Source organism: Oratosquilla oratoria, chromosome 6 (genome assembly GCF_046742065.1).
Source record: "Oratosquilla oratoria isolate Oo_2021 chromosome 6, ASM4674206v1, whole genome shotgun sequence".
In the NCBI taxonomy this organism is placed as follows: domain Eukaryota; kingdom Metazoa; phylum Arthropoda; class Malacostraca; order Stomatopoda; family Squillidae; genus Oratosquilla; species Oratosquilla oratoria.
The window spans coordinates 72,992,565-73,019,087 of NC_134782.1; the positions used below are offsets into that span (position 1 = coordinate 72,992,565).

A 26,523-nucleotide genomic window follows, 5' to 3' on the forward strand; every position below is an offset into this window, starting at 1 on the left:
AAGCAAATACACACTGGAAAAATGCCAATATAGTGCTGATATATAAAGGGGGAAATAAGGAAGACCCAACAAATTATAGTCCGGTGTCCCTAATGATGTTGTGATGCGTGAGGTGGAGTGGTTGGGGGGATGGGAGGTGAGGGAGTATGTATGAGAAATAAATTGATGCAGCCTGTAGGGATTTCTCCCTGTCTTCTCCTTTTCTGCATGAGGGGACGGAACAGGGGGGGTTGCTGATTTAATGAAGTGGCCTTGCTTTGGATGTGCTGTGTCTTGTGACACTGCTTCTGACCCAGGGCAGTTGATAAGATGCAGGGATGTCCCGTCATCCAGGTGCCAAGATAAGAGGAAGGGAAGAGGGTGGAGAGAAGTGGAGTATGTTGGGGATGGAATGGGTGGGAGTGGTTTTTATGCTTTTGTTTTTTTGCTACCTCCCTTGTAAGGGGGAAATAGTCTTTGGTATATGTATGTGTATGTATATATATATATATATATATATATATATATATATATGTGTGTGTGTGTGTGTGTGTGTATATATATATACAGATGCTCCTCTACTTACGTTCATTCGTTTTACGTTTTTTCGATTTTACGTTTGAACTGACTATAAATTTTTTTTTTTTCTTTTTTTAGTGAATTTTTTAGTTTAGCGCGCTCTACGTAGTTCAAATGATACTTACGCATGATGCTGCGTCCATTGTTTACATTGCACAAACGACAGACTGAAAGTACCTTGCCTCCTCCTCTTCCTCCTCCCCTCCTCCTCCACCATCTCAATTTATGTTGCTTGAATTTAATTTATTTGAAATTAATGTTATTATTTTACAATGTTATGTGTATAATTAATAATTTAGGGGTGTCTTGTAAGATACGGCAATAGAATTTACAGATGTATAGTACAGTAACAACCTACGTTCATTTTCAACTTACGTTCGGCCGTTCGGAACGTAACTAAAACGTAAGTTGAGGAGCGTCTGTATATATATATATACCAACACGGAGGACCCAAGCAACACCACTGGACCCAGCATCGACGCCACCTCGATAGGGAGACTATGGTAAAAAACAACGAAGTTGTGGCAAAAGAAGAGGACCCACAGCGCTTGGCTATCTTGGAAGCCATCTGGATAAAGGAGCTGCAACCTGCCATTAATAGGCAGGTAAATGATTTCGCCCTCCTCCCTAGCATGAAACCTGTTCGGAGGAGCCAGATGGACAATCCCAAGACATCGGGCTCTCCTCCCCAGAGGCTCCCCATTCCCCGCGAAAGGGAAGAACTTCCTACCATACGTCGTTCCCAAAGACTGAGAAGCAGATTGGCGCCGAACCCGGGAGTGACCTCCCCGAGTACCATTTCCGCCAACCTGTGATCTCTCCCAGTGTTCGTGGTCCTGCGTGTGACTTCCCCCAGTTGCAACACGGTGACTTCTCCCCGTGCTTCCCATTTCATTTAAAATATGCTCCCTTTCCCTTTCTTTTCACTTCAACTGAGGATGCAGAAAGATCTGCGAAACGTCTTGATATCTATTTTGTTGTGCTTGTATTTTGTTTTTTTGCTGTATTTCTTGTATTCTTTTCTTGTATTGTGTTTATTGTGTACTGTACTTTTGTGTTTGTTATAACTTTTGTGTTTCCTATGAATTTTGGAAATTTGATTTACTCCCTTTCCCCCTACCAAAAATCTACTTTTCGCAAGCTTGAGAGCTCACGGAAAAAACTAATTAATAATTCTAAGGGGAGAGGGTGGGGGAATATCAGATCATTTTTTGGTGGAAGGTAAGCTGAGAGTGGAGGATAGATGGAGAAGGAGGAAAGGGACAAAAGGTAGGGAGGTTCTTAGAGTGAACTCCTTGAATGAAAAGGAAAAGGAGAAGGAGTACGAAAAGAAGCTGAAGGAGGAGTGGGAGGGAGTAAAGGATAGAGCAGAGATGGGTGTGGAGGAGGAATGGGGATGGTTCAAGGAGGGAGTCTTAAAGTGTGCAAGGATGGTGTGTGGAACAAGAAGGACAGGGGGAAATAGAAGAAAGGGTAGTGAATGGTGGGATGAGGAAACAAAGAAGGCTGTAGAAGAGAAGAAGCGAACATTCACAGATTGGTTACAAAAGAGGACAGGGGAGTCATATGAGACGTACAAAGAAAAGAAAAGAGAAGTAAAGCAAAAGGTAAAGGAGGCAAAGAGGAGAGCAGATGTGAAATGGGGTAGGAGTATGACAGAAAATTTTGAAAGTAATAAAAAGATGTTTTGGAAAGAAATTAAGAGAGGAAGAGGAGGCGAATCAAGTAGGGAAGAAAAGGTAAAAGGTACAGATGGAGAGTTGATAATGGAAGAGATGGCAGTGAGGGGAAGATGGGCAGAATATTTTAGGGAGTTGCTGAATGTGAAGGAGGATAGGGAAGGAAAGATAGCTGCAGTGGGAAATGCGAAGAAAATGAGAGTGATGAGTGAGGAGAATGGAGGAGAAATAAGGAAGGATGAGGTGAAGGCAGCTGTAAAGATGATGAAAGCAGGTAAGGCACCTGGTCTGGATGGATGTCATGCAGAATGTCTGAAAAAGGGAGGTGCAGTGATGGTGGACTGGTTGGTGAGGTTATTTAATGTTTGCTGGAGAGAGGGTAGAGTACCGGAGGACTGGAGTAGTGCCTGTATAGTTCCTCTTTACAAGGGAAAAGGGGACAAGTGTGAATGTAGTAATTTCAGAGGGATTAGCCTGTTGAGTGTAGTAGGGAAGGCTTATGGGAGGATCTTAATTGAGAGGATTAGGAGAGGAACAGAGGGAGTAATTGGTGAGGAACAGTGTGGATTTAGGACGGGTAGAGGTTGTGTAGATCAGATCTTTGTGGTAAGACAGATATGTGAGAAAGCTATAGGAAAGGGGAAGGATGTTTTTTGGGCTTTTATGGATCTGGAAAAGGCTTATGATAGGGTAGACAGAAAGGCACTGTGGGAGGTTATGCAGATTTATGGGATAGGAGGAAAGCTTTTGGGAGCTGTCAAGAGTTTTTATGAGAGTAGTAGAGCATGTGTTAGGATTAGAAATGGAGAGAGTGAGTGGTTTGAAGTAAAGGTGGGACTTCGTCAAGGATGCGTTATGTCGCCCTGGCTGTTCAACTTATACATGGATGGGGTGGTGCGAGAGGTGAATGCTAGGGTAGTGGGTCAGGGATTGGAGATGGTTAAAGAAAATGGAGAAAAGTGGGAGGTGAGCCAGCTGTTGTTTGCGGACGACACTGCGCTTGTGGCAGGGTCAGAGGAGGGATTGAGGAAGCTGGTGGCAGAGTTTGGGAGAGTATGTGATAGAAGAAAGCTAAAGATAAATGTGGGTAAATGTAAGGTGATGAGATGTACAAGGGGTGAAAGTGGCAGTAGACTGGAAGTGAACATTAAGGGAGAGCGACTGGAGGAAGTGGATAGTTTTAGATACTTGGGTGCAAGTGTAGCAGGAAAAGGTGGAGTGAAGGTGGAGGTAGAATGTAGATTGAGAGAAGCGAGTAAATGCCTTGGTGGTTTAACCCCTTCCATACGGTGCCGCACACGTAGGCGTCATGGACTTAGATCTCGGTGGCAGCAGCCAATGCCAGCCGTACAACGTGTCGTAATAATACTCGCATCATAAAATATAGTCACCGCTTATATCGATCGTTCTCTCTTCACCCGTGAATTTTGATAACCATAGAAAATGCGATTACAAAAGAATTAGAAAGAATGTCATTATGGAGGGGCGACTACAATAAATATAATCAAGACGCCGATATGGCAGCCTCGCGAATACACTCGCTCCCCATGACGCCTACGTGTGCGGCACCGTATGGAAGGGATTAAAGAGTGTAATGAGGAATAGACATTTGGGAATGGATGCGAAGAGGAGACTGTATGAAGGAGTGATTGTGCCAACAGCACTGTATGGGGCAGAAACGTGGAACATAAGAGAAGAAGAGAGAAGAAGTTTGAATGTGTTTGAGATGAGGTGTCTGAGAAGTATGGTGGGGGTTACTAGGCTAGATAGAGTGAGAAATGAGGAGGTGAGGAGGAGAACAGGGGTGAAAAAGGATTTGGGAGATAGGGTTGATGAAAGAATATTAGGATGGTTTGGACACATGGAAAGAATGAGTGAAGAAAGACTAGTAAAAGAGGTATGGAAGGCAGATGTGGAGGGAGTGAACATGAGGGGACGTCCTAGGATGAGGTGGATGGATGGGGTGAAGGGGGCTTTGGGGAAGAGGGGAATGTCTGTTGAGGAAGGAAGGGAGAGGACGGAAGACAGAGGTGAGTGGAGAATGGTTGTATATGGATGATGTTGTGACTGCATGAGGAGGAATGGGCAGGGAAGTGGGGGGTGGGGTAGTATGTGTGAGTAAATTTTGACGCAGCCCGAAGGAATTTCTCCCCGTCCTCGCCTTATATGCAAAGGGGGACGGAGAGGGGGGGTCGCCGATTAAATGAAGCGGCCTTGCTGTGGATGTACTGTGTCTTGCGACACTGCTTCTGACCCAGGGCGGTGGGCAGGGTGCAGGGATGACCTGTCATCCAGGAGGTGCTCAGATGAGAGGAAGGGTGGGAGGGGTGTGGAGTGTATTTAGGGATGAAATGGGTGGGAGTGTTTTTATGCCTTTCCCTTTGTGGCTACCTCCCTTGGAAGGGGGAAAAAGCCTTGGTATATGTATGTATGTAATAATTCTTTTGCTGTCGTTTTTAACAGAATATGCCTCAGAGAGAATCTCCTGCCACGCTTCACCAATATATGTATATATATATATATATATATATATATATATATATATATACACATATACAACCACTCCTCGTTTAACGACGACAATTGGGACCAGCATCCCCGTCGTTAACCGAATTGGTCGTTAAGCGAAAGTGTATACATATACGTACATGTACAATGTCCAGCAATACATGTATCTTTATTTTTGTATTTTCCCTCTTTTATACAGTACATTAAAGCTTTATTTACTGTTTTGATAGTACAGAAAGCCCTCAAATAACGCGGTGGTTAGGTTCCTGAAATTATCGTGTATGACCAAATCCGCGTATGACCAAATCCGCGTATGCTGACATTCCATATTAAATACCGGGATATTTTTTTAGTTTCGACCACGGGCGCAATATAGCAATAGAAAATTAATTATTAATTTTGTAAATTAAAATGTATCAACGTAATATGCAATTTTGTGGGCGAAAATGAAAATAAAAAATACCTTGCTACAAGCAAATTTGCTAATGAACGAAGTCGGTAGCATAGGATCGGGACGCCATCTTGTCATCTGTCAATTGACGGCCTCGATACTTCCGACAGTACCTCGCCAGGTATATTTTCTTGAAGGAATGTTATGGAGCAGAGATACATGCATTCCTTCAAGCTGCAAGAACTTTGTATACCCCGCAAACTGAGAGAGTGGTTGAAAAGCCCGCCAACGTCTCTCACGACGACGACAACGAGGACGAGCCGGATGACATTTAATTTGCAGGTAATGATTTATTAAACACAGGTTAGGTTAAGGTAGTTTAGTTTAGGTTAGACGAATTTATCATCCTTTCATTTCTTGGACGTCGGCATCTATCATAACAAACATGGCGTACCATTCGTCCGACACGACTTTGTTACTTACGAAATCTGTTTCAGCACCTTTATTTTATATATATACTTCCGCTCACAAAATTGCATATTACGTTGATACATTGTAATTTACAAAATTAATAATTAAATTTCTATTGCTATATTGCGCCCATGGTCGAAACTAAAAATGTACCAATACCGTTATATACTGTACCGCAGGTAGTTTTTGCAGCTTGCAGGATGGTAATGTAGACCTAAGCTTCAGAACACTTTACCTCACAGCTAATATCCATCGTACAAGTTCATTTATAACATCATACAAATTTGCCTCAGCCAACTTATCGTACACGACGTCGTAACTTCGGGAGATTTACGTTAAACGAATATTGGTCTGTCATAAAGCCCGTCGTTACTCCGCGTTATCGTTAACCGAGTAGGTCGTTAAACGAGGAGTGGTTGTATATACATATATATATGTACACACATATATATATACATATATATATATATATATATATATACAGACGCTCCTCAACTTACGTTTTAGTTACATTCCGAACGGCCGAACGTAAGTTGAAAATGAACGTAAGTTGTTACTGTACTATACATCAGTAAATTCTATTACCGTATCTTATAAAACACCCCTAAATCATTAATTAAACACATAACATTGTAAAATAATAACATTAATTTAAAATAGATTAAATTCAAGCAACATAAATTGAGATGGTGGAGGAAGAGGGGGAGGAGGAGGAGGCAATGCATTTTCAGTTTGTCGTCTGCGCAATGTAAACAATGGATGCAGCGTCGTGCGCAAGTATCGTTTGAACTACGGAGAGCGCGGTAAACTAAAAAATTCACTCAAAATTTTTTTTTACAATTTTTTTTTTTACCGTCAGTTCAAACGTAAAATCGAAAAAACGTAAAACGAATGAACGTAAGTAGAGGAGCGTCTGTACACCTATACATATACAGTGAGACCTCTCATTAACGGATGTTAATTAGCTGTGTTTGCGATGTTTTCGCTGTGTTTTTGGTGCTGTTGTTTAGTGCGTGCAATCACTATGCCACCCAAAAACCACTCCAAATCAACGGATTATTCATATCAACGGACACAGTTACCCCCCTTTTAGTCCGTTAATGAGAGGTAGTACTGTATATATATATACTTATACATGGGTAGAAGGAAAGAACCCAGGATAGAGCTTGATCAGTTTTTAATCTGATGTTTCAGTATAACCCTTTTTCAGAGACTACAGAAGACTTGAACTGGTACATGCCTCATTATCCCACTGGCCACTGTACTGGTCTCCTCCATTCAGCCTCTTCCCATACCTCACTCCATTTTTGACAGCTACATCCACTGCTAGAGTCACCCAGGAGAGGAAACCTCTGTTATTGGTCACTTCATTTGTATATATTCCTACTGCTTTCATTGTCTTCCTCATCCTTTTGTTCCAAACCCACATATATTACTGATTTGAACTCCCATTTTGGTAAGTGTGAACATAGATCCACATGGTGGTCCATTGTGTTTTAAGTCTGCTTTGTGTTTCATAATTCTTTTAATCATACCATTTACAGAATTAATACTGTAATGTATTTCTTCTCATAGCTGTTGCATGGGATTGGATTAATAAAAACAGCATAGTACAATACTCTCCTTGAAAATGCACAAATAATTAAATCAGTGAATAGTGAAAACATCGAACTTGAGGGACTGATTGGAGACTGGGTGTATGTGTTGTGTTTAAGATTTACCTTGAGTATTTTGACTGGATGAGAGAGGGAGGGTTTGCCATTTAATAGATTGGTGGGATTAAACCTGCTCTTGCTATCTGGCTTTGCTGGAGGTGCTGTGTCTAGTTGCATCACTAACCTTAAGCCACGTCCACATGGTCGAGCTGTGCCTGGCAGGGCAAAGTCTGCAGTCTATGCCTGTGTAAGATGTCCACACAGCTGTCTGTGGTGGTTGGAGGGCAGTCGGACGCCAGCAGTTGTTGTGAGCGAGTGGTTCATTACGGTAAGATCACCATGGTGCGCTCCATACTTCGAAAGAAGATAGCACTATATTCTATCATAATTGGTGCCTGCATTAAAAAGAAAAACAAGAGACCACAGAGACGTGTCTGGTGCCGGGAGTGGTTGCAGAGACGTGAAAGAATGGGTAGCTCTGTGACAATCCTATGTGAATTGCATGAGGAAAATGAAACTTTGTTCCGCAATTACGTGCGGATGGACATAAACAGTTTTTATATTCTTGTATTGAAAGTGGAGAGCTATATTCAGAGGCAAGAGACAAATGTGAGGCAAAGCATTACACCAGCAGCACGTTTGTCTCTATTTCTGTAATCAAAACACCTTACATTCCACAGACATTCATGTGATTTATATATATCAATCGAAGTTATAGTGTCTTGTCGTGACCAATATGCACTAGCACTCGGTGTGGACATGGTGTACTAATAACGTGGTAGTCAGTGGATCTGCCTACACCTTACCTCGTGCGTTTGGCAGTGACGGAAGACCTCCATCCACTGCCCTCTATTGGCGCCGGGAGCGGACAGTTTGATGGTTTGCCCGCTGAAACTGCTCGTACAAGGGCAAAGCCTTCGTGCCCGACAGACACTGCTAGACCGTGTGGACGTGGCTTAAGGAAATAAAAAGATAGTAGTGTATAAAAGAGGGCTTTTGCCATTGGGCGATTGAGCGAGCGATTAATTGGCGGTCTGTACTGAGCGGGTTTGCTAACTTTGCTCGCACCTCACCTCTGACGTTTGGCAGCGATGTCAGCCCTCCATCCATCCACTGCCCGCAAATGGTGCCGGGAACGGACAGTTTCATGGTTTGCCCGATGAAATTGCCCGTTGTCGAGCAAAGCCCTCGTGCCCAGCGGGCAGTGCTCGACCGTGTGGACGTGGCTTTAGCAGTGTAGTAGAGGACCAGGCCCTTTATCCATGAGTAACTAAGGTGGGAGGAACAACAAATGGGGTTTTGGATGGATTTGGGATGGATGTAGGGGTTTATGCTTTGACTTGGCCACCTCTCTGATAAGGGGGAAATGGCTTTTTCGTATATGTACTTTAAAAAAAAAAGAAATTGCCAAAATATTGGAAATGTTTGTAGGTGTGATAAGTGGTAGTCTCTAGTCCCATGACACATACTGTTGACAACATAACTTTAATTTTTGTAGGTTATTTCAGGCAATTAGGAGTTCACCATGTTTATGACACCAACTTAGCAAGAACCATGAGTCTTCTTGAGGCCAGAAAGGAGTTTGTTGAAAGATTCAAACGTCATCAAGAGGATTCAAAAGCTCTTCCTATGTTGGCATCTGCATGTCCAGGCAAGATATTTGAAGTTTTTATAAGTTACCATTCTTTATCCAATGTTTACGGAATTATGTTTTGTGTGTAGAACAGTAGCTTTTATTATATGGTGGGGTGTGAGACCAATAATGGGCACTTTCATTCAGTATCCCATTCTGTGGTATTGACTGCATGGTAATATGCAGTCAGTGTTTTAGGTACTGTTTTGGGGCACCTCTTCAGACCAGAGCCATTGTCATTATTATAGTAAAATCTCCACTCATAGAGAGGGTGTGGAAGAACTCCAGCAAAAACCCTAAAAACTGGGTCATTAAATGTGAATGGTTGTGGTGCAGATGAAAGTAAAAGGGAAAAGATAAACAATTTGTGAGAAGGAAGATGAATGTGTTATCATTAATGAAACTAAGTTGAAATGGAGGGATGAATTTGAGTTTGGGAGTGTGATGAGGAGAATGTTGGGAGTGGTGATTAGGCAAGGGAAGGAAGGAGTAACTCTGTTGGTAAGTGATGAGATAGTAAAGTGTGTGGTGGGGTGGTAAAGTGTCTTCAAGTTTATTGTGAGTGCATATGAACCTGGTAATGAGAAAAGTGAAGAGGAAAGGGAGACTTTTTGGATAGATAAAATGAGCATTTAGAGAGTTTTACAAGGAATATAAATATAGTGGTGTTGGGACTCTCATTGCTAGAGTAAGGTGGGAGCCAGTAGATAGAGTAGTAGGGAGGTTTGGGGTGGGGTACCAGGAAAGAATCTTAGTGGAGAGATGATGTTGGAGATGTATTTTGAAAGGGAGTTGATGAGAGCAAACACTGTTTAAGAAGAGATTCAAGCATAAGTAAACAAGGGAAAAGGTAGTGGATTGAAGGGTGGTTGATAGGGCATTGATGTACTATGTAGTGGTATTAAAAGGAAGGACAGGAAGTGTTCCGGATGTACATGTTTTAAGGAGAGAGAGTTTCAGATCAATTTTTGAAGGAGGGGAAGTTGAGAGTAGAAGAAAAGTGGAGGAGGTCAAAAAGAGTGGTAGAGAGGTGCTGAAAGTTAACAAATTGAGAGAGAAGGAAAAGGAAAAAGAATATTAGAAGCTGAGAGAAATGTGGGAGTGAGGGATAAAGAGGAAGTAGGAATAGAAGAGGAATGTGTTGTTTCAAGGAGGAAATGACAAAATATGTAAAGATGCTATATGGGATGAAGAGGATGGGGGAGAATAGGAGTGGTAGTGAATGGTGTGATGAAGAGTTGAAGAGATGAAGTGAGCATATGTAGATTAGTTACAAAGTAGGACTGTAAGAGTATATGAGATGTACAAGAAGAATGGAGGAGAAACAAAACAAAAGTTAGGGAGGCCAAGAGGAGAGCAGGATTAAAATGGGGTAAGAGTTTCACAGAATTAGAAATATATATATACAGGTAGTCATCAACTTTTGACTGGCTTAGGTTCTGATTGACCACGTAAGTTGATTAGGTCATAAGTTGGCCTTTGTTCTAAATTTATGGGTAAAAATGTTAGGATTATCCATCATACCCCAGAGAAGAACCCCTTGCCATAATTGGAGGCATTCATATCCCAGCTGCTGGGATACGTGGAGTACAACTACTTGACTTATTTATTTTTAAGGATCTAAGTGACCAACTCCAGCTTCGACTTCTGCTGGGGCATGTTAGGCAGTAATCATTTACTCAATATGCTGCAGTTCATGGTGGCTCACTTTCAGCCAATCAGCACTCACAACAGGTCAGAGCAACAATGATAGCTGCCAACCGGTGCACTAGATGCGAGCTGGCTTGGCCCTCTCGAGCCATCTTGCTGGTAAGGCCCGACGAAACATGTCAAAAGCACCGATCACCTTGGAACCCAATGAACATCACTTCCAGTAGCCATGTCTCTCGCTACCCATGAAGCTGCAGTCATTATCTTAGAACCTCTCCCAGCTGCCCGGCGCATGGGCAGTGACCTCAACATTCGTCTCTCTTTTTTGCACCCGGAGCCAGAACTCACTCCCCACTCAGTGCCAAACACCTGGCATATTGCTACAGTCAAGCCGTGGTCCCATGGACCATGCCTTGAGAAAGAGATAAAGTGAAACCCTACTCTTTCCTATAGATAAAACACACGGTCTTCCAATGTTTACCCTCTGGACAGCCCATACCCGGCATCCACCAACCCTGACAAAGACTGATTTGGTGTGCCACATAAGTGTGGGATCATAATCAGTGGCGGAAAATGTTTGTTTTTGTGAGTGGTACTACGCCATGCCAGTAGAACTAATTAATTTTTTGAAGTGCATGATAACAACTTGGACAAACTGGTCATAAATCGACAACTATCTGTACATGTTTAGCAACCATGATGACATTACACAACCCATGTGCAACCCCACCTTCATTTCAAACTATCCTCAAACTTCCTTTCATACCCTAATACACAATCTATTACTTAAGTTAAACCTTTTGACCACCCTGAACAGCCTTCCCCCTATTCCATACATCTACATACATAAACTGGAGGTGATACAGAGGAAAACTATGCTAATTCCTTGTATGAGAAATTGATCTTTGAAGAAAGACTGAACAAAATAAATCTGACCACACTGGAAGAGAGATATGTGTGGGGGAGATTTGATCATGATGTACATGAGTGAGGAGTTTCATAAGAAAAAATCTTACCAAGGGATGACAGAAAGACATGGTTACAAAATAAAGAAGACAACTTATAACTGAGACAAATAAAGTTTTCAGTGTAGGTGTATGGAGCCTTGGAATGGCTTGTGATAAAACTATGTTCAACAAAACTAAATACACTATACTTTTCTACAGTGACAAGTGAGAGTAATGCCTGCTGACCAGACAGTTGTAAAGTCAATCAGTCGTAAATCACATAGATTGTAAGTTGGGGACTACCTGCATATATAATAATAATGATAATAAAAACAATAGTAATAAAAAATATGTTTTGGAAGTAAGTGAAAAGAATGATGAAGGATCCAGATGAACAGATGTAATGAAAGTGTAGTATTTTAGAGAACTGTTGAATATGGAGGAGGTTAAGGAGAGATTGTGATAGTGGGAGGAGCACAGAAAATGACAGGGCTGTAGGAAAACACAAGGTACAAAGAGCATTGAAACTGATGGACACTTGGTATGGATGGGTGTCATGCATAGTGTCTGACATAGAGAGTAACTGTTGCAGTGGGTTGGCTAGTGAGGTTGTCAAATGTGTGCCTAAGGGAGGGGAGTGTGCCAGAGGACTGGAGGAGTGCATGTATAGCTCTGCTTTACAAAGGAAAAAAGAGACAAATGTGAATGAAGTAGTTTTAGAGGAATCAGTTTGTTGAGTGTAGTTGGAAAGGTATATGGGATGGTGTTAATTGAGACTCATGACCGCCAAGTACAGGTCAAGACTATGGTCACCCCTTAGCATGGTATGCATTTAATAAATTTATATTCACATAATTATATATATTCACTAATGTAGCGTCACCAATGTTGGCTCCTCTACTAGTCGCCCTTGTTTGAAGCAGCTAGCCAGAAACAAGTGGTAGGGAGAGAAGGTATGGAAAGTTTTTTCAAAAAAGGGGAGTCAGAGCACATCATTGAGTTTGCCGTGGTACGATTCCCTTGGGCACATTTGGAATAAGCACTTCCGTGCTCATTGCCAATGGCTGGTGGTGTTCTCGTTGCAATGTACCTATCAGAACATTAAGTTCACCATGGTATATTTACCTTTATGCACACGTGGGATGAACACTTCCATGCTCAGTGCCAATGGCTGGTAATATTCCTTAACCCCTTCCATACAGTGCCACATACGTAGGCGGCATGAGGAGCAAGTGGATATGCGAGGCTGCCATATCGGCGTCTTGATTATATTTATTGTAGTTGCACCTGCGTAATGACATACTCTCTAAACTGTCTTCATCACATTTTCTATGGTTATCAAAATTCACGGGTGAAAGAGAGAACGATTGATATAAGCGATGACTATATTTTATGATGCGAGTATTATTACGAAACATCGTACGTCTGGCAGCTAGTGCTGCCCGCGAGATTTTGGCCCGGAGTGAAGAGGTTAAAGAACAGCTATCTTCCAGAAGAATAGCTAGGATATTTAAAGTCAATCCCATGATTGATCTCTGTTTATTGAATGATGATGATTTTTTTTTAATGCGAGCTATGGTGGAGCCCGCTGCTGGTTTGGGCAGCAAAGGGACACTACCCAGGAGTGTTTATTTCCTTCTGTGGTCTATTGAGGTGGTGGAGCAGTTCGCACCACCCTCAGCAGCATGCTTAAATGCCGTCGCACTGTACGGAGGAGTTTCGCTGCTCTTGTTGCCTCGCTGATGTAAGGTTGGGGCTCCCCGAGCTGCGGGATTGTGTGTCTCAAGCTGTTAGTAGCAGGGCAGTGAAGTCGGTAGTGGGTGAGTGGGTGGTGAGCGGGGTGGCCACAGTGGTTGTACTCTTTGGTGGCGAAGTCTTCTCACAGTTCCTCTCTGGTGCAATAGCCCAGCCGAGACGATGCAGTGCGACTTCTTCCGCTCTCCTTAGATCTCTGGGGCTTTCGAGGCAGTGGTAGTCGGTGGCCAGGGCATACCAGGCAGCCTAGTACTTGGTGGCCTCGATCTCCCGGTGATGCAGATGTGCATGACTGGCTGCAGTGCATCTGATCAGCATCTTTATCTGTTCTAAGGACATTGGGACATGATGGCTGACAGCTGGGAGGGGTAAAGCTGCTTGTGCTGCCGCATCTGTGTCCTCATTACCCCTTATTCCAATGTGGCTGGGGATCCAGTTGAATCTCACCTGTTTCCCTGCAGTTGCCAGGCTCTGGATGAGACTTAATGTGGTCGTGATGAGGGCGATGTCTTGGGTAGGCCGTGCCTGCTGAAGTACCTGTAGAGCGGACCTGGAGTCGGTGTGAATGATCACCATTTCCTCACAGCGGTTGCTGGCATGTCAAAGGACATGCTGGATGGCAACCACTTCCGTTTGGAAGGTGGAGCAGTGGTCAGATGTCCTCCCTGAGAGTACCTCCTCTCCCATGACCACTGAAGCCCCGGTTGTGCCTCTGCCACGGTCAATGGCATCCGTAAAGTATGTATCCCACCCACCATGCATCCAACGATGACTGGAAGGCTTCCCAGTTCGCTCGTTTGATGTCCCAACGTGGAGTGGGAAGTGGGAGTGCCGTCTGTGTGCATTGGATTGACGTGAGTACACTGTAGTGGTCACTAGTGAGGGTGGGGTGGATGCTCCAGCATGCTCCTGTGGCCAGTCTGCTGGAGAGGAAGGTGAGGTCCAACCTCCCGCCATGTGTGTGCATGGGCTCTCCGGTGTTGAGTAGTTTGATGTTGGGGGTTTCCTCCAATATGGTGACCAGGTGAAGCCCCGCAGAGTTGGTTGGCGATGGAGACTGAAGTGAGGGGTGGTGGGTATTGAAGTCGCCAGCTGCAAGTATATTTTCATGGTTGGCAAGTGAGAGCAACTCTCCTGCATCTAGTCGATTCCGTGGGCTCCTGTAGATGTTGTAGATGATGAGGGGACAGTTGAGCGTCATGCATCCCTGATCGCATCCTACGACATGCGGCAGCAAGTAGGTGTGGAAGCCCACCACTTTCAGTTCACCCATAGCTGGAAACAGGGTCTCCGTCTCCTGAAGCAGGATTATGTCCAGTTTATCTTGAATAATTGCCTGCTGGACTTCGTGCCTCTTATTCCTTAGCCCCTGCATGTTCCACTGAAGGATATTCAGGGTGTTTGCATAGCTACTTGTCTCCATCATGAATGTGGTTGTTTGCAGTGTGATGACTGTCAGGGGATGGGTTGGTGGTGGGTGCAGGCCGGTCTTCCAGCAGGGCGCCCATTGTCTCTCAGGAGTAAGGCATGCAGGCCTGCGTTGTTGGTGGGGGCTGTGTCTGGATTCTGCAGGATCCTCCTGATGGCCCCGACAAGGTAGTCGACGAGCCTACGCAGGAGGTCCTGCTGGTTCCCGGGTGGTGTTGCTGGCTTGGGGCATGGTGTTTTCCTGGCCATCTGGGGGTAATGTTGGCTACAGGACCACAGTTGGTGATGCGGTGGGGGCCTGTTGTGGGGGAGTGAGGAAAATGGAGGAGAAATTAGGAAGGATGAAATGAAGGCAGTTAAGATGATGAAAGCAGGTAAGGCACCTGGTCTGGATGGATCCCATGCAGAATGTCTAAAAAAAGGAGGTACAGTGATGGTGGACTGGCTGGTGAGGTTATTTAATGTTTGTTGGAGAGAGGGTAGTGCCGGCAGACTGAAGGAGTGCCTGTATAGTTCCACTCTACAAGGGAAAATGGTACAAGTGTGAGTGTAGTTGGGAAGGCTTATGGGAGGATCTTGATTGAGAGAATTAGGAGAGGAACAGAGGGAGTAATTGGTAAGGAACAGTGTGGATTTAGGACGGGTAGAGGTTGTGTAGATCAGATTTTTGTAGTAAGACAGATATGTGAGAAAGCTATAGGAAAAGGGAAGGATGTTTTTTGGGCCTTTATGGATCTGGAAAAGGCTTATGACAGGGTAGATAGGAAGGCACTGTGGGAGGTTTTGTGGATATATGGGATAGGATGAAGGCTTCTAGGAGCTGTCAAGAGTTTTTATGAGAGTAGTAGAGCATGTGTCAGAATTAGAAATGGAGAGAGTGAGTGGTTTGAGGTAAAGGTGGGACTTCATCAAGGATGCGTTATGTCGCCCTGGCTGTTCAACTTGTACATGGATGGGGTGGTGTAAGAGGTAAATGCAAGGGTGGTGGGTCAGGGATTAGAGATGGTTAAAGAAAATGGAGAAAAGTGGGAGGTGAGCCAGTTGTTGTTTGCGGATGACACTGCACTTGTGGCAGGATCGGAGGAGGGATTGAGGAAGTTGGTGACAGAGTTTGAGAAAGTGTGTGAAAGAAGAAAGCTGAAGATAAATGTGGGTAAAAGTAAGGTGATGAGATGTACAAGGGGTGAAAGTGGCAGTAGACTGGAAGTGAGCATTAAGGGAGAGTGACTGGAGGAAGTGGATAGTTTTAGATACTTGGGTGCAAATGTGGCAGGAAAGGGAGGAGTGGGGGTGGAGGTAGAATGTAGATTGAGAGAAGCGAGTAAATGCCTTGGTGGATTAAAAAGTGTAATGAGAAATAGACATTTGGGAATGGATGCTAAGAGGAGGTTATATGAAGAAGTGATTGTGCCAACAGCACTGTATGGGGCAGAAACATGGAACATAAGAGAGGAAGAGAGAAGGAGTTTGAATGTGTTTGAGATGAAATGTCTGAAAAGTATGATAGGGGTTACTAGGCTAGAGAGTGAGAAATGAGAAGGTGAGGAGGAGAACAGGGGTGGAAAGGGAGCTGGGAGATAGGGTTGATGAAAGAGTATTAGGATGGTTTGGACACATAGAAAGAATGAGTGAAGAAAGATTAGTAAAAGAGGTGTGGAAGGAGTGAATATGAGGTGGGCATCCTAGGATGAGATGGATGGATGGGGTGAAAGGGACACTACAAAAGAGAGGAATGTCTGTTGAGGAATGACAGGAGAGGACAGAAGATAGGGGTGAATGGAGAAGGGTTGTTGTTGTTGTTGTCGTTCCCTAGACTGTCTGTCCGAGCAGTCCCGTCTCCCCAAGGAAGGCCACAGCCGAAACTGGGTTTTCCCACAAATCCTTTATAGAGTGTATGTTGTGTTGTTTGCATGCATGATTGTGTATAATGCAGTCTTCCATTATGTGTTGTATGGTATGGGGTGAAGTGTTACATCCTGGGCAGCTGTTCACAACACGGTCGTCCAGCCTCTTCTGGTAGCTTAGAAGTGCTGGGTGGTGACCGCATCGCAGTCTGGCCAAGTGGACTCTGTCTTTTCGTGGGAGAGAGGATTCAGAAGGGTGGATATCAGGGGGTCTGGCATGCAGCAGTGTGTTGTCTTTCAGTGTGTTAATGGAGCGGTGAGTGATATGATTATGAATATGTTTCCGGAGGCTGGTATTTGGTGGTTGTGGAGGAAGAGAAGAGAGTATCTGTGCGTAATAAAGGTCTTTGGGTGTAGTTTTAATGTTTCTTGGTGTGTGTGGGTGTTCTGCTATGTAGTGTAGCGGGTGTGATGTGTTTGTGGTGGCTGCAGCAAGTGTTTGTGTGCCTCTCATGTCGAGGTGGTCCTTGACTTTGAGGACTTTTGTTTCATGGTGTAAATGGTCTGTAGGTGATGTATTTGTGCAGCCTGTAATTGTTTTTAGGGCTTTGTTTTGTATGATTTGAAGGGTGTTGTGGTGTGTCTCACTGAGATTAGGAGCCCATGCAGGACTCGCATAATTCATCACTGAGCGTATGCATTGTTTGTATATTGTTATATTAGTTTCTTTGTTTTGTCCAAATGTTGTTCCAGTGATTGACTTAAGTGCGTTAAGTCTAGGTGTGCATTTGTTTTTTATGTTTGTGAGGTGTTGTTTGAAAGACATGGATGTATCGTATGTTACACCAAGAATTTTCGGTGTGTTTGTGTGTGGTATTAGAGTGTTGTTGATGTAGAGATGAGGTATGTATTTGTGTTCTTTTGTCCAGTTGGTGAGAAGTGTTGCTGTAGATTTGGTTGGAGCTATTTTGAGTCTGTTTGTGATGAACCATGTGTTGAGTGTGTCAAGGTAAGGCTGGATTATTTCTGCAGCTTTGTCTGTGTTACGATGTGTGCATGTGATTGTTATGTCGTCTGCGTAGGAAGAGATTTGTATTTCTGAGGTGTCTGGCGTGGGTAAGTCATGCATGTATAGATTAAATAATGTGGGGGATAGAACTGAGCCCTGTGGTACTCCATTCTTAATGTTTCTGATGTGCGATGATTGGCCATTATATGACACATGAGCATTCCTGCCTGCCAGATAATTGGCCAGCCATCTTTTGGTGTTATTGTGCATGTCTGTGTTATATATTTTATTTGTTAGGTTGTGGCGGGGGATAGCATCAAAAGCTTTACTAATGTCCAATGTTATAAGAAGTGTTCTGTGGTGGGGCCTATCTGAATTGATGCCATCAATTCAGAAGGGTTGTGTATGGATGATGCTGTGATGCATGAGGGGGAGTGGGTTGGGGATGGGGGGTGAGGAAGTATGTATGAGAAAAAAATTGAACGCAGCATCTTCTCCTTTTCTGCATGAGGGAACGGAGAGGGGGGGGGCACCGATTTTATGAAGCAGCCTTTCTGTGGATTTCCTGTGTCTTGCGACACTGCTTCTGACCCAGGACAGTGAACAGGATGCAGGGATAACCCGTCATACAGGAGGTGCCAAGATAAGAGGGAGGGTGGAGGGGAGTGGAATATGTAGGGAATGGAATGGGTGGGAGTGGTTTCTATGCCTTTTTCTTTTTGGCTACCCCCCGTCTAAGGGGGAAAGCCTTTGGTGTATGCATGTATGTTTGTTTTTATTAGAAGTTAAAGTCTTTTTAACATGCAGTCTAATCTGAGATCTTCTTTTTAGGCTGGATATGTTATGCAGAGAAGACTCATGGCTCATATATTTTACCACACATTAGCACAACAAAAAGTCCACAGCAAATTATGGGTTCATTGATTAAGGACTTCTGGAGTACGAAGAAAGGAATTAGCCCCAACATGGTTTGTACATAGAAAAAATATAATCTATTCTGTAATGGTATGAATGAAAATACAGTTTTACAGTGGCTGTTCAGATTCATTGCTTATTGATGTAGTAAGAATACATATTGTAAAAATATGAAATACAGATATACACATTCTTAGCATTACGCCCTTCATCAGGGTAGTATGAGTTATATATTTCTTTTGACTTTTGTCTGACTAAGTTTTCATCTCAGTGGCAGATTGTGGATGGAAATAGGTCTTTATTAATGAAGAACTTTTCATTGTAGAGTTCACTTTTCATTTGAAAAATAATTAGTTGCAATTAGACTGCCCAAAATCTATAAAATATACCTCATTGTTAAGCACTCTGTAATATTGTATATATATGTTGTTAGGTCTATCATGTGGCAGTTATGCCTTGTTTTGACAAGAAATTGGAAGCATCACGAGAAGATTTCTATAATGACATATACAGCACCAGAGATGTCGATTGTGTCATAACATCAGGTATAGTTAATTGGTCATATTTTGTATGGGTTGTAAATATTGTAAATATCTTGAATGTTTTGAGATCAGTTAAATATATGTAAAATTCCTATTGTACTAGTCTGTTGAAAGGATACTGTGATGCTAGGTTTACAATGTGAAGGAAATTTTAATGGCTCCTTCAGCATTGTGGAGTGTTCATTAGACTTTCATCTTAGTAACACCAATTTCATTTGGTTGATGTAAGGGCTGAAGTCTTCATTGTGGTCCCCTTCAGTTGGGATTTTCATTATAGCAGATTAAGATGTTTTGGAAAGAAATTAAGAGAGGAAGAGGAGGCGAATCAAGTAGGGAAGAAAAGGTAAAAGGTACAGATGGAGAGATGCTAATGGAAGAGATGGCAGTAAGGGGAAGATGGGCAGAATATTTTAGGGAGTTGCTAAATGTGAAGGAGGATAGGGAAGGAAAGATAGCTGCAGTGGGAAATGCGAAGAAAATGAGAGTGATGAGTGAGGAGAAATAAGGAAGGATGAGGTGAAGGCAGTTGTAAAGATGATGAAAGCAGGTAAGGCACCTGGTCTGGATGGATGCCATGCAGAATGTCTGAAAAAGGGAGGTTCAGTGATGGTGGACTGGTTGGTGAGGTTATTTAATGTTTGCTGGAGAGAGGGTAGAGTACCGGAGGACTGGAGAAGTGCCTGTATAGTTCCTCTTTACAAGGGAAAAGGGGACAAGTGTGAATGTAGTAGTTTCAGAGGGATTAGCCTGTTAAGTGTAGTAGGGAAGGCTTATGGGAGGATCTTAATTGAGAGGATTAGGAGAGGAACAGAAGGAGTAATTGGTGAGGAACAGTGTGGATTTAGGACAGGTAGAGGTTGTGTAGATCAGATCTTTGTGGTAAGACAGATATGTGAGAAAGCTATAGGAAAGGGGAAGGATGTTTTTTGGGCTTTTATGGATCTGGAAAAGGCTTATGATAGGGTAGACAGAAAGGCATTGTGGGAGGTTATGCAGATTTATGGGATAGGAGGAAAGCTTTTGGGAGCTGTCAAGAGTTTTTATGAGAGTAGTAGAGCATGTGTCAGGATTAGAAATGGAGAGAGTGAGTGGTTTGAAGTAAAGGTGGGACTTCGTCAAGGATGCCTTATGTCGCCCTGGCTGTTCAACTTATACATGGATGGGGTGGTGCGAGAGGTGAATGCTAGGGTAGTGGGTCAGGGATTGGAGATGGTTAAAGAAAATGGAGAAAAGTGGGAGGTGAGCCAGCTGTTGTTTGCAGACGACACTGCGCTTGTGGCAGGGTCAGAGGAGGGATTGAGGAAGCTGGTGGCAGAGTATGTGATAGAAGAAAGCTAAAGATAAATGTGGGTAAAAGTAAGGTGATGAGATGTACAAGGGGTGAAAGTGGCAGTAGACTGGAAGTGAACATTAAGGGAGAGCGACTGGAGGAAGTGGATAGTTTTAGATACTTGGGTGCAAGTGTAGCAGGAAAAGGTGGAGTGAAGGTGGAGGTAGAATGTAGATTGAGAGAAGCGAGTAAATGCCTTGGTGGTTTAAAGAGTGTAATGAGGAATAGACATTTGGGAATGGATGCGAAGAAGAGACTGTATGAAGGAGTGATTGTGCCAACAGCACTGTATGGGGCAGAAACGTGGAACATAAGAGAAGAAGTGAGAAGGAGTTTGAATGTGTTTGAGATGAGGTGTCTGAGAAGTATGGTGGGGGTTACTAGGCTGGATAGAGTGAGAAATGAGGAGGTGAGGAGGAGAATAGGGGTGAAAAAGGATTTGGGAGATAGGGTTGATGAAAGAATATTAGGATGGTTTGGACACATGGAAAGAATGAGTGAAGAAAGACTAGTAAAAGAGGTATGGAAGGCAGATGTGGGGGGAGTGAACATGAGGGGACGTCCTAGGATGAGGTGGATGGATGGGGTGAAGGGGGCTTTGGGGAAGAGGGGAATGTCTGTTGAGGAAGGAAGGCAGAGGACGGAAGACAGAGGTGAGTGGAGAATGGTTGTATATGGATGATGTTGTGACTGCATGAGGAGGAATGGGCAGGGGGGTGGGGGGTGGGGTAGTATGTGTGAGTAAATTTTGACGCAGCCCGAAGGGATTTCTCCCCGTCCTCGCCTTATATGCAAAGGGGGACGGAGAGGGGGGGTCGCCGATTAAATGAAGCGGCCTTGCTGTGGATGTACTGTGTCTTGCGACACTACTTCTGACCCAGGGCGGTGGGCAGGGTGCAGGGATGACCCGTCATCCAGGAGGTGCTCAGATGAGAGGGAGGGTGGGAGGGGTGTGGAGTGTATTTAGGGATGAAATGGGTGGGAGTGTTTTTATGCCTTTCCCTTTTTGGCTACCTCCCTTGGAAGGGGGAAAAAGCCTTGGTATATGTATGTATATGTAAGATTTTCTTACTTAATGAAGTTTGTTGACCATTTCTTTTTATTGAGATTGATCTCCATATTACATATTAAACAGCTTTAATTATTCATGAAATGTATTTCAGTTGAAGTTGAGCAGATGTTACTACGTGATGGTGTTGTTTTGGATTCACTGGATGGCAGAAGTCTTGATACTGACCTTAGTGGTGGGGAGGTCTTGACATCTCATGAGGGGTCATCATCTGGAGGATATGCTCATCATTTGTTCTTGCATGCTGCCCAAGAAGTCTTCGGTCAGGAAGTAGACACTATCAGGTGGAATACACTCAGGTACATTTCTCATTTATTGGGTGCTTGCTTGGATTGTAGTATAATTTTAGAAACAAACTAATTTCACAGGTGGTATACAGTTGTAGTAATCACAATCCATACATACATACATGCATACAAAAGAGCCTTTGTCCCCTTATAACAGGGATAGCAGAGGTAAAATTTAGGTTTAAAAGAGAAATAGGCAAGAACTGGTTTACCAACAGAGTGATTAATGAATGGAACAGACTTAGTAACCAGGTAGTGAGCTCTGAAAGAATTGGTTGTTTTAAGAGGTTAAATAACTATGGATGGGGCTGACAAGTGATAAGGGATATGGATCTGCCTAATGTAGGCCTTGTGGTCTCTTTCAGTCTCCTCCATTCTTATATTCTTATGTAAAGAACACACTTACTCCACACCCATCCTACATCCAACCAAAGCCCATTCATAGCCCCTTCCATCCTAGAACCATATGGATGAAAAGTCATCCTGTCCCTTGCCACACCACTTGGATCAAAGGCAGTGCTAATGCTTCAGTCTATCTTCTTATAAACATACAAATCTCATTCCTTTTACCTTCATCCATACCATGTCCATACACATGGCATAGGAAGAAAAGTGGTTGAATGGATTAGAGCTTGGATCAGTGACAGAAAACAGTGGGTCACCATAATTGGTGTAAAATCCAAATGGAGTGTTTCTAATGGAGTTCCCCAGGACTTGGTTTTGGGTCCCTTATTGCTCATTATGTACATAAATGACTTGGACAGTGGGATTAATAGTGATGTTAGTAAGTTTGTGGATGACACTAAAATAGGATGCCTAGTTAGGTCAGGAGATGATGCCAAGGTTTTGCAGGATGATCTTAACAAATTGTTCACATGGTTGGTGAAAAGGCAAATGGACTTCAATACCTCAAAGTGCAGTGTGTTAGATGTAGGGCTACACAACCCCAAAAGTTGATATATCTTAGATAACATGTTTTTAGAGAAAACTGAGTGCAAGAGAGACTTGAGAGTTCTAGTGAGTCCTGACCTTAAATCCAGGAAACAGTGCATTAGTGCCAGAAATAAAGTTAACAGAGCATTAGGTTTCACTGCTAGGACAGTTACAAATAGAAGTGCAGAGGTGATTATCAAACTCTATATAGTGTTAGACCCATTGCCATTGTATCGGGGTGGCCAATGAAACAGTCAATTTGCAAAATATTGTATTAGTTACAAGCACTACAAATACAAGCGTGCGGTCGCTTCGTAAGCAGTATCAAGACTGACGCTAAGTGACTTGACCAAGCTCAGACTTGGCTGGAAAACATACATGCTCAAATGAACACTTTCTCACAATAATGTATAATATATAATGTATATAATAATGTCATATCTCACAATAATAATAAATAAACAATATTACAACACACAAAGAATATTCTATGCCACCATTACATAGCTCGGCCACCACCACTCGGTGACCCCACCGAGCAAACAAAAAGAAATGATCAGGCAGGACAAAAGCAAACATAACACAGTCCACACACATACAAAGGTGAATACAAAAGTGTGGAAAAGAATAACATTAGCACACCCAAATACATAAACAAGAATACAAGAATATATACATAAGAATCACATACAACATAATGAAGGTACATAAGAAACACATACAACAAAATGAAATAAGAACTGGTGCCAGTTAACCAAAATACAAAAGACAGCAATTACTGGACATTCGGGACATGACACTTAATAGCTAAACAAGAGATACACACACAAATCAATACACTTAACAGAGAGAGAAAAAAAAAGACACAAAGTACAGGCCAAGACAAACATAAATAACAACATAAACACTGTACATATTCAGTTATGAAGACACAGTACCCCTTGAACAGAGATTATAATTATGAGGGGCTGATACAGGAATAGTTTGTACAGTGGGTGGAGGAGGCCGGGTAAACACCGGTATGGGCACCTGAGTGACCTTAAGTCTGTCCACATGCACCACTTCGCTCAGTCCCTGTGAAGGATCAAAGACCCTGAATTTGTTGGAATGCAACTCAGTAACCAAAAAGGGGCCTGTAAATTTACAATTCAACTTAGATTAGTGGTCAGGCATCCTCTTATAAACATGATCACCAATAACGATGGTAACAGGCTTTGCACGAATATGTTGGTGTTTCAACATTTCGGCCTTGGAAACATCAAGTTTTTCTTTCACCGGGTCATAAATGGCATGCAACATGTGACTCTGGAGTTGACCATAGTCATCAAAATTGTAGAGGGGATGAGCAGGGCTGTCAATCACATCATAAGGGAACCGTTTTTCAACTCCATAGATGACATAATGAGGCATTTTGCATGTAGAAACATTAATGGTGCTATTCATACAAGCACTGACTGGGGAAGCCAATCTTCCCAAGATTCATGAAAGTTACCAGCAACGTGTCTGAGTATATCTAGAATTTTCCTATTTGTCCTCTACAAGACCATTGGATGCCGGATGGTAAGCAGTCACGAATGTTTGTGTGATGCTGTAACATTCACAAATACTTGCCAAAACCGTGTTCCTAAATTTAGTACCATTGTCACTTAGGAGCACCGAAGGAGTAGTGTATGAACACAAAACATGAGAAACTAAAGCATGGGCTACAACTGGTGCAGACTTGTTATGTAAGGGAGCTAATATTACAAAATGACTAAAGTGGTTCACACACACAAGGACATACACAGAACCTTGAGTACTACAAGGCAGTTGCAAAAGGTCTATAGCCACAGTCTTTAAAAAGGGTGAGAAGGAGTAGGGTACTCTAAGATGGGAGCAGTGTTTGTAGAACCTTTGTTCTGGGCACAAGAACTACACCGGGCTACATGAGAGGTAATGTCTAGTGGCATTTTAGGCCAATAATACTTCTTATGCGCCATAGACAGAGTTTTGTCATGACCTGGGTGACCAGCCTGAGGGGCATCATGAGCAAGGGACAAAACAACGGGAACTAGAGACTCAGGGATCACTAGCTGTGCCACATCCTGCTCAAACACTTCCACATTACGAATGAGAACCTTGTCCTGCAAGGAAAATTGGGACAGAGGTACTGGTAAAGCTGGTAAGGTGGTATCATCACCAGACTCCAAAGCATAAATAACAGCAGACCAAACAGGGTCTTCACGCTGGGCTTTGGCCAGATCCTTCAGGGAGAAGTTGTCAATTACTGTAACAGCAGCAACAGGGATATTACGTGAAAGTGCATCAGCAACATTGGTTGCACGCCCTGGGATATGTTTAAAGGTTGGATTGAATTCCTCAATCGTAAGGAACCATCTGGCTAGGCGGTCTGAAAGATTTTTGCCCTTGAAAAGCTGAGTGACAGCAGTGTGGTCCGTGTAGACTGTAATAGGATATCCAAAAATGATATCATGGAAATGCTTTAAAGCCCACACCACTGCCAGGGCTTCTAAATGAGTAACAGAGTAATGGGACTCTGGGTTATTAAGAATGCGACTAGCATATACAATAACATGAGGTCTACATCCATCTACTTGTTGCATGAGTACAGCTCCAATGCCTGTACCAGAAGCATCTGTACAAATAGTAAAGGGGAGATTATAATCTGGGAAGAATAACACAGGCGCTTCAGTAAGTGCAAGCTTCAAGGAATCAAAACTTTCCTCATGAACATCACGCCACTGGAAGGAAGAGTCTTTCTTGAGGAGGCGAGTGAGAGGGGAAGCAATTGAAGCAAAGTCTTTAATGAATGCATGATAGTATCCTGCAAGTCCAAGGAAGGAACGTACATGTTCAACTGACTTCGGTATAGGGAAGTCCCTCACCGCCTTGATTTTATCACCTGTGGTGTGGATACCATGTTTGTCTACAACATGACCTAGGAATTGGATACTAGACTTGAAAAAGGAACAGTTGGGTAAAATGAGTTTCAACCCAGCTTCAGCAAAACATTGCAAGACCATGGACAACTTAGTAAAGTGGCTTTCCACATCTTTGGAAACTAAAATTAAATCATCCAGGTAAACAAAAAGGCCATCCCCCACTAAGCCATGAAAAATGGAGTTAACCAAGCGCTGTCAAGTCAAGGGAGCATTCTGCAAACCCATGGGGCACCGAAGCCATTCATAATGTCCACTGGGAGTTGAGAAGGCCGTGACTTTACGAGACTTCTCCTCCAGGGGTATCTGCCAAAAACTGGCTTTTAAATCTAAGGTGGTGTATACCGTATTACCAGTGCCAATGGACTGGAGAAGGTCATTTAAGACAGGCAAAGGGTAAGGGTCAGGAACAGTGACCTTGTTAACTTGCCTGTAATCTATAACTGGACGAAAAGATCCGTCTTTCTTAGGCACCAGGAGAAGAGGCGAGTTCCACTCTGAGTGGGACTCCTGTACAACGCCTTCACGTAATAAGTAATAAGTCATCAACCAAGGATTGGACTATAAGCCGATGAGAGTGAGGTAACCTGTAAGAGGGGACAAACAGGACGAGCACCTGGCTGAAGATCAATTCTATGAACCACACGATCTGTAACAACTAATGGATCACCAAGCAAAGCCAAAGCTTGACGGTGGGTGACTTCATACAGGTCTTTAAGATTTTAAAGGGAATTGACAACATCAAAAGTGACAAAATTTTCACATTGAATGAGAATCAGACAAGAAACAATGGTCTCAAACTGTCCGGAAATAGATTCAATTTGGAAGTAGGTAGAAACAACTTTGCCAACCGTGTAGTGAATGAATGGAATAAACTTCCTGCACAGGTAGTGCAATGTAGTTCAGTTCGAAGCTTTAAGAATCATTTAGATAAATACCTAAGTAAGATGCTGTAATGATTATAATTTATTTTATATTAT

The 26,523-nt window shown here is 43.1% G+C and overlaps 1 protein-coding gene across 1 annotated transcript in view; it reads left to right on the forward strand.

The window, feature by feature from the left end:
- Positions 1 to 26,523, forward strand: part of LOC143026615 (cytosolic Fe-S cluster assembly factor narfl) — a 62,035-nt gene that overhangs the window by 22,078 nt on the left and 13,434 nt on the right. The window contains exons 5-8 of the mRNA XM_076187320.1: positions 8,761 to 8,913; positions 18,360 to 18,496; positions 18,877 to 18,988; positions 21,479 to 21,683. Of these exons, the coding sequence (XP_076043435.1) occupies positions 8,761 to 8,913; positions 18,360 to 18,496; positions 18,877 to 18,988; positions 21,479 to 21,683 (607 nt within the window). The remainder of the gene's footprint in view (positions 1 to 8,760; positions 8,914 to 18,359; positions 18,497 to 18,876; positions 18,989 to 21,478; positions 21,684 to 26,523) is intronic.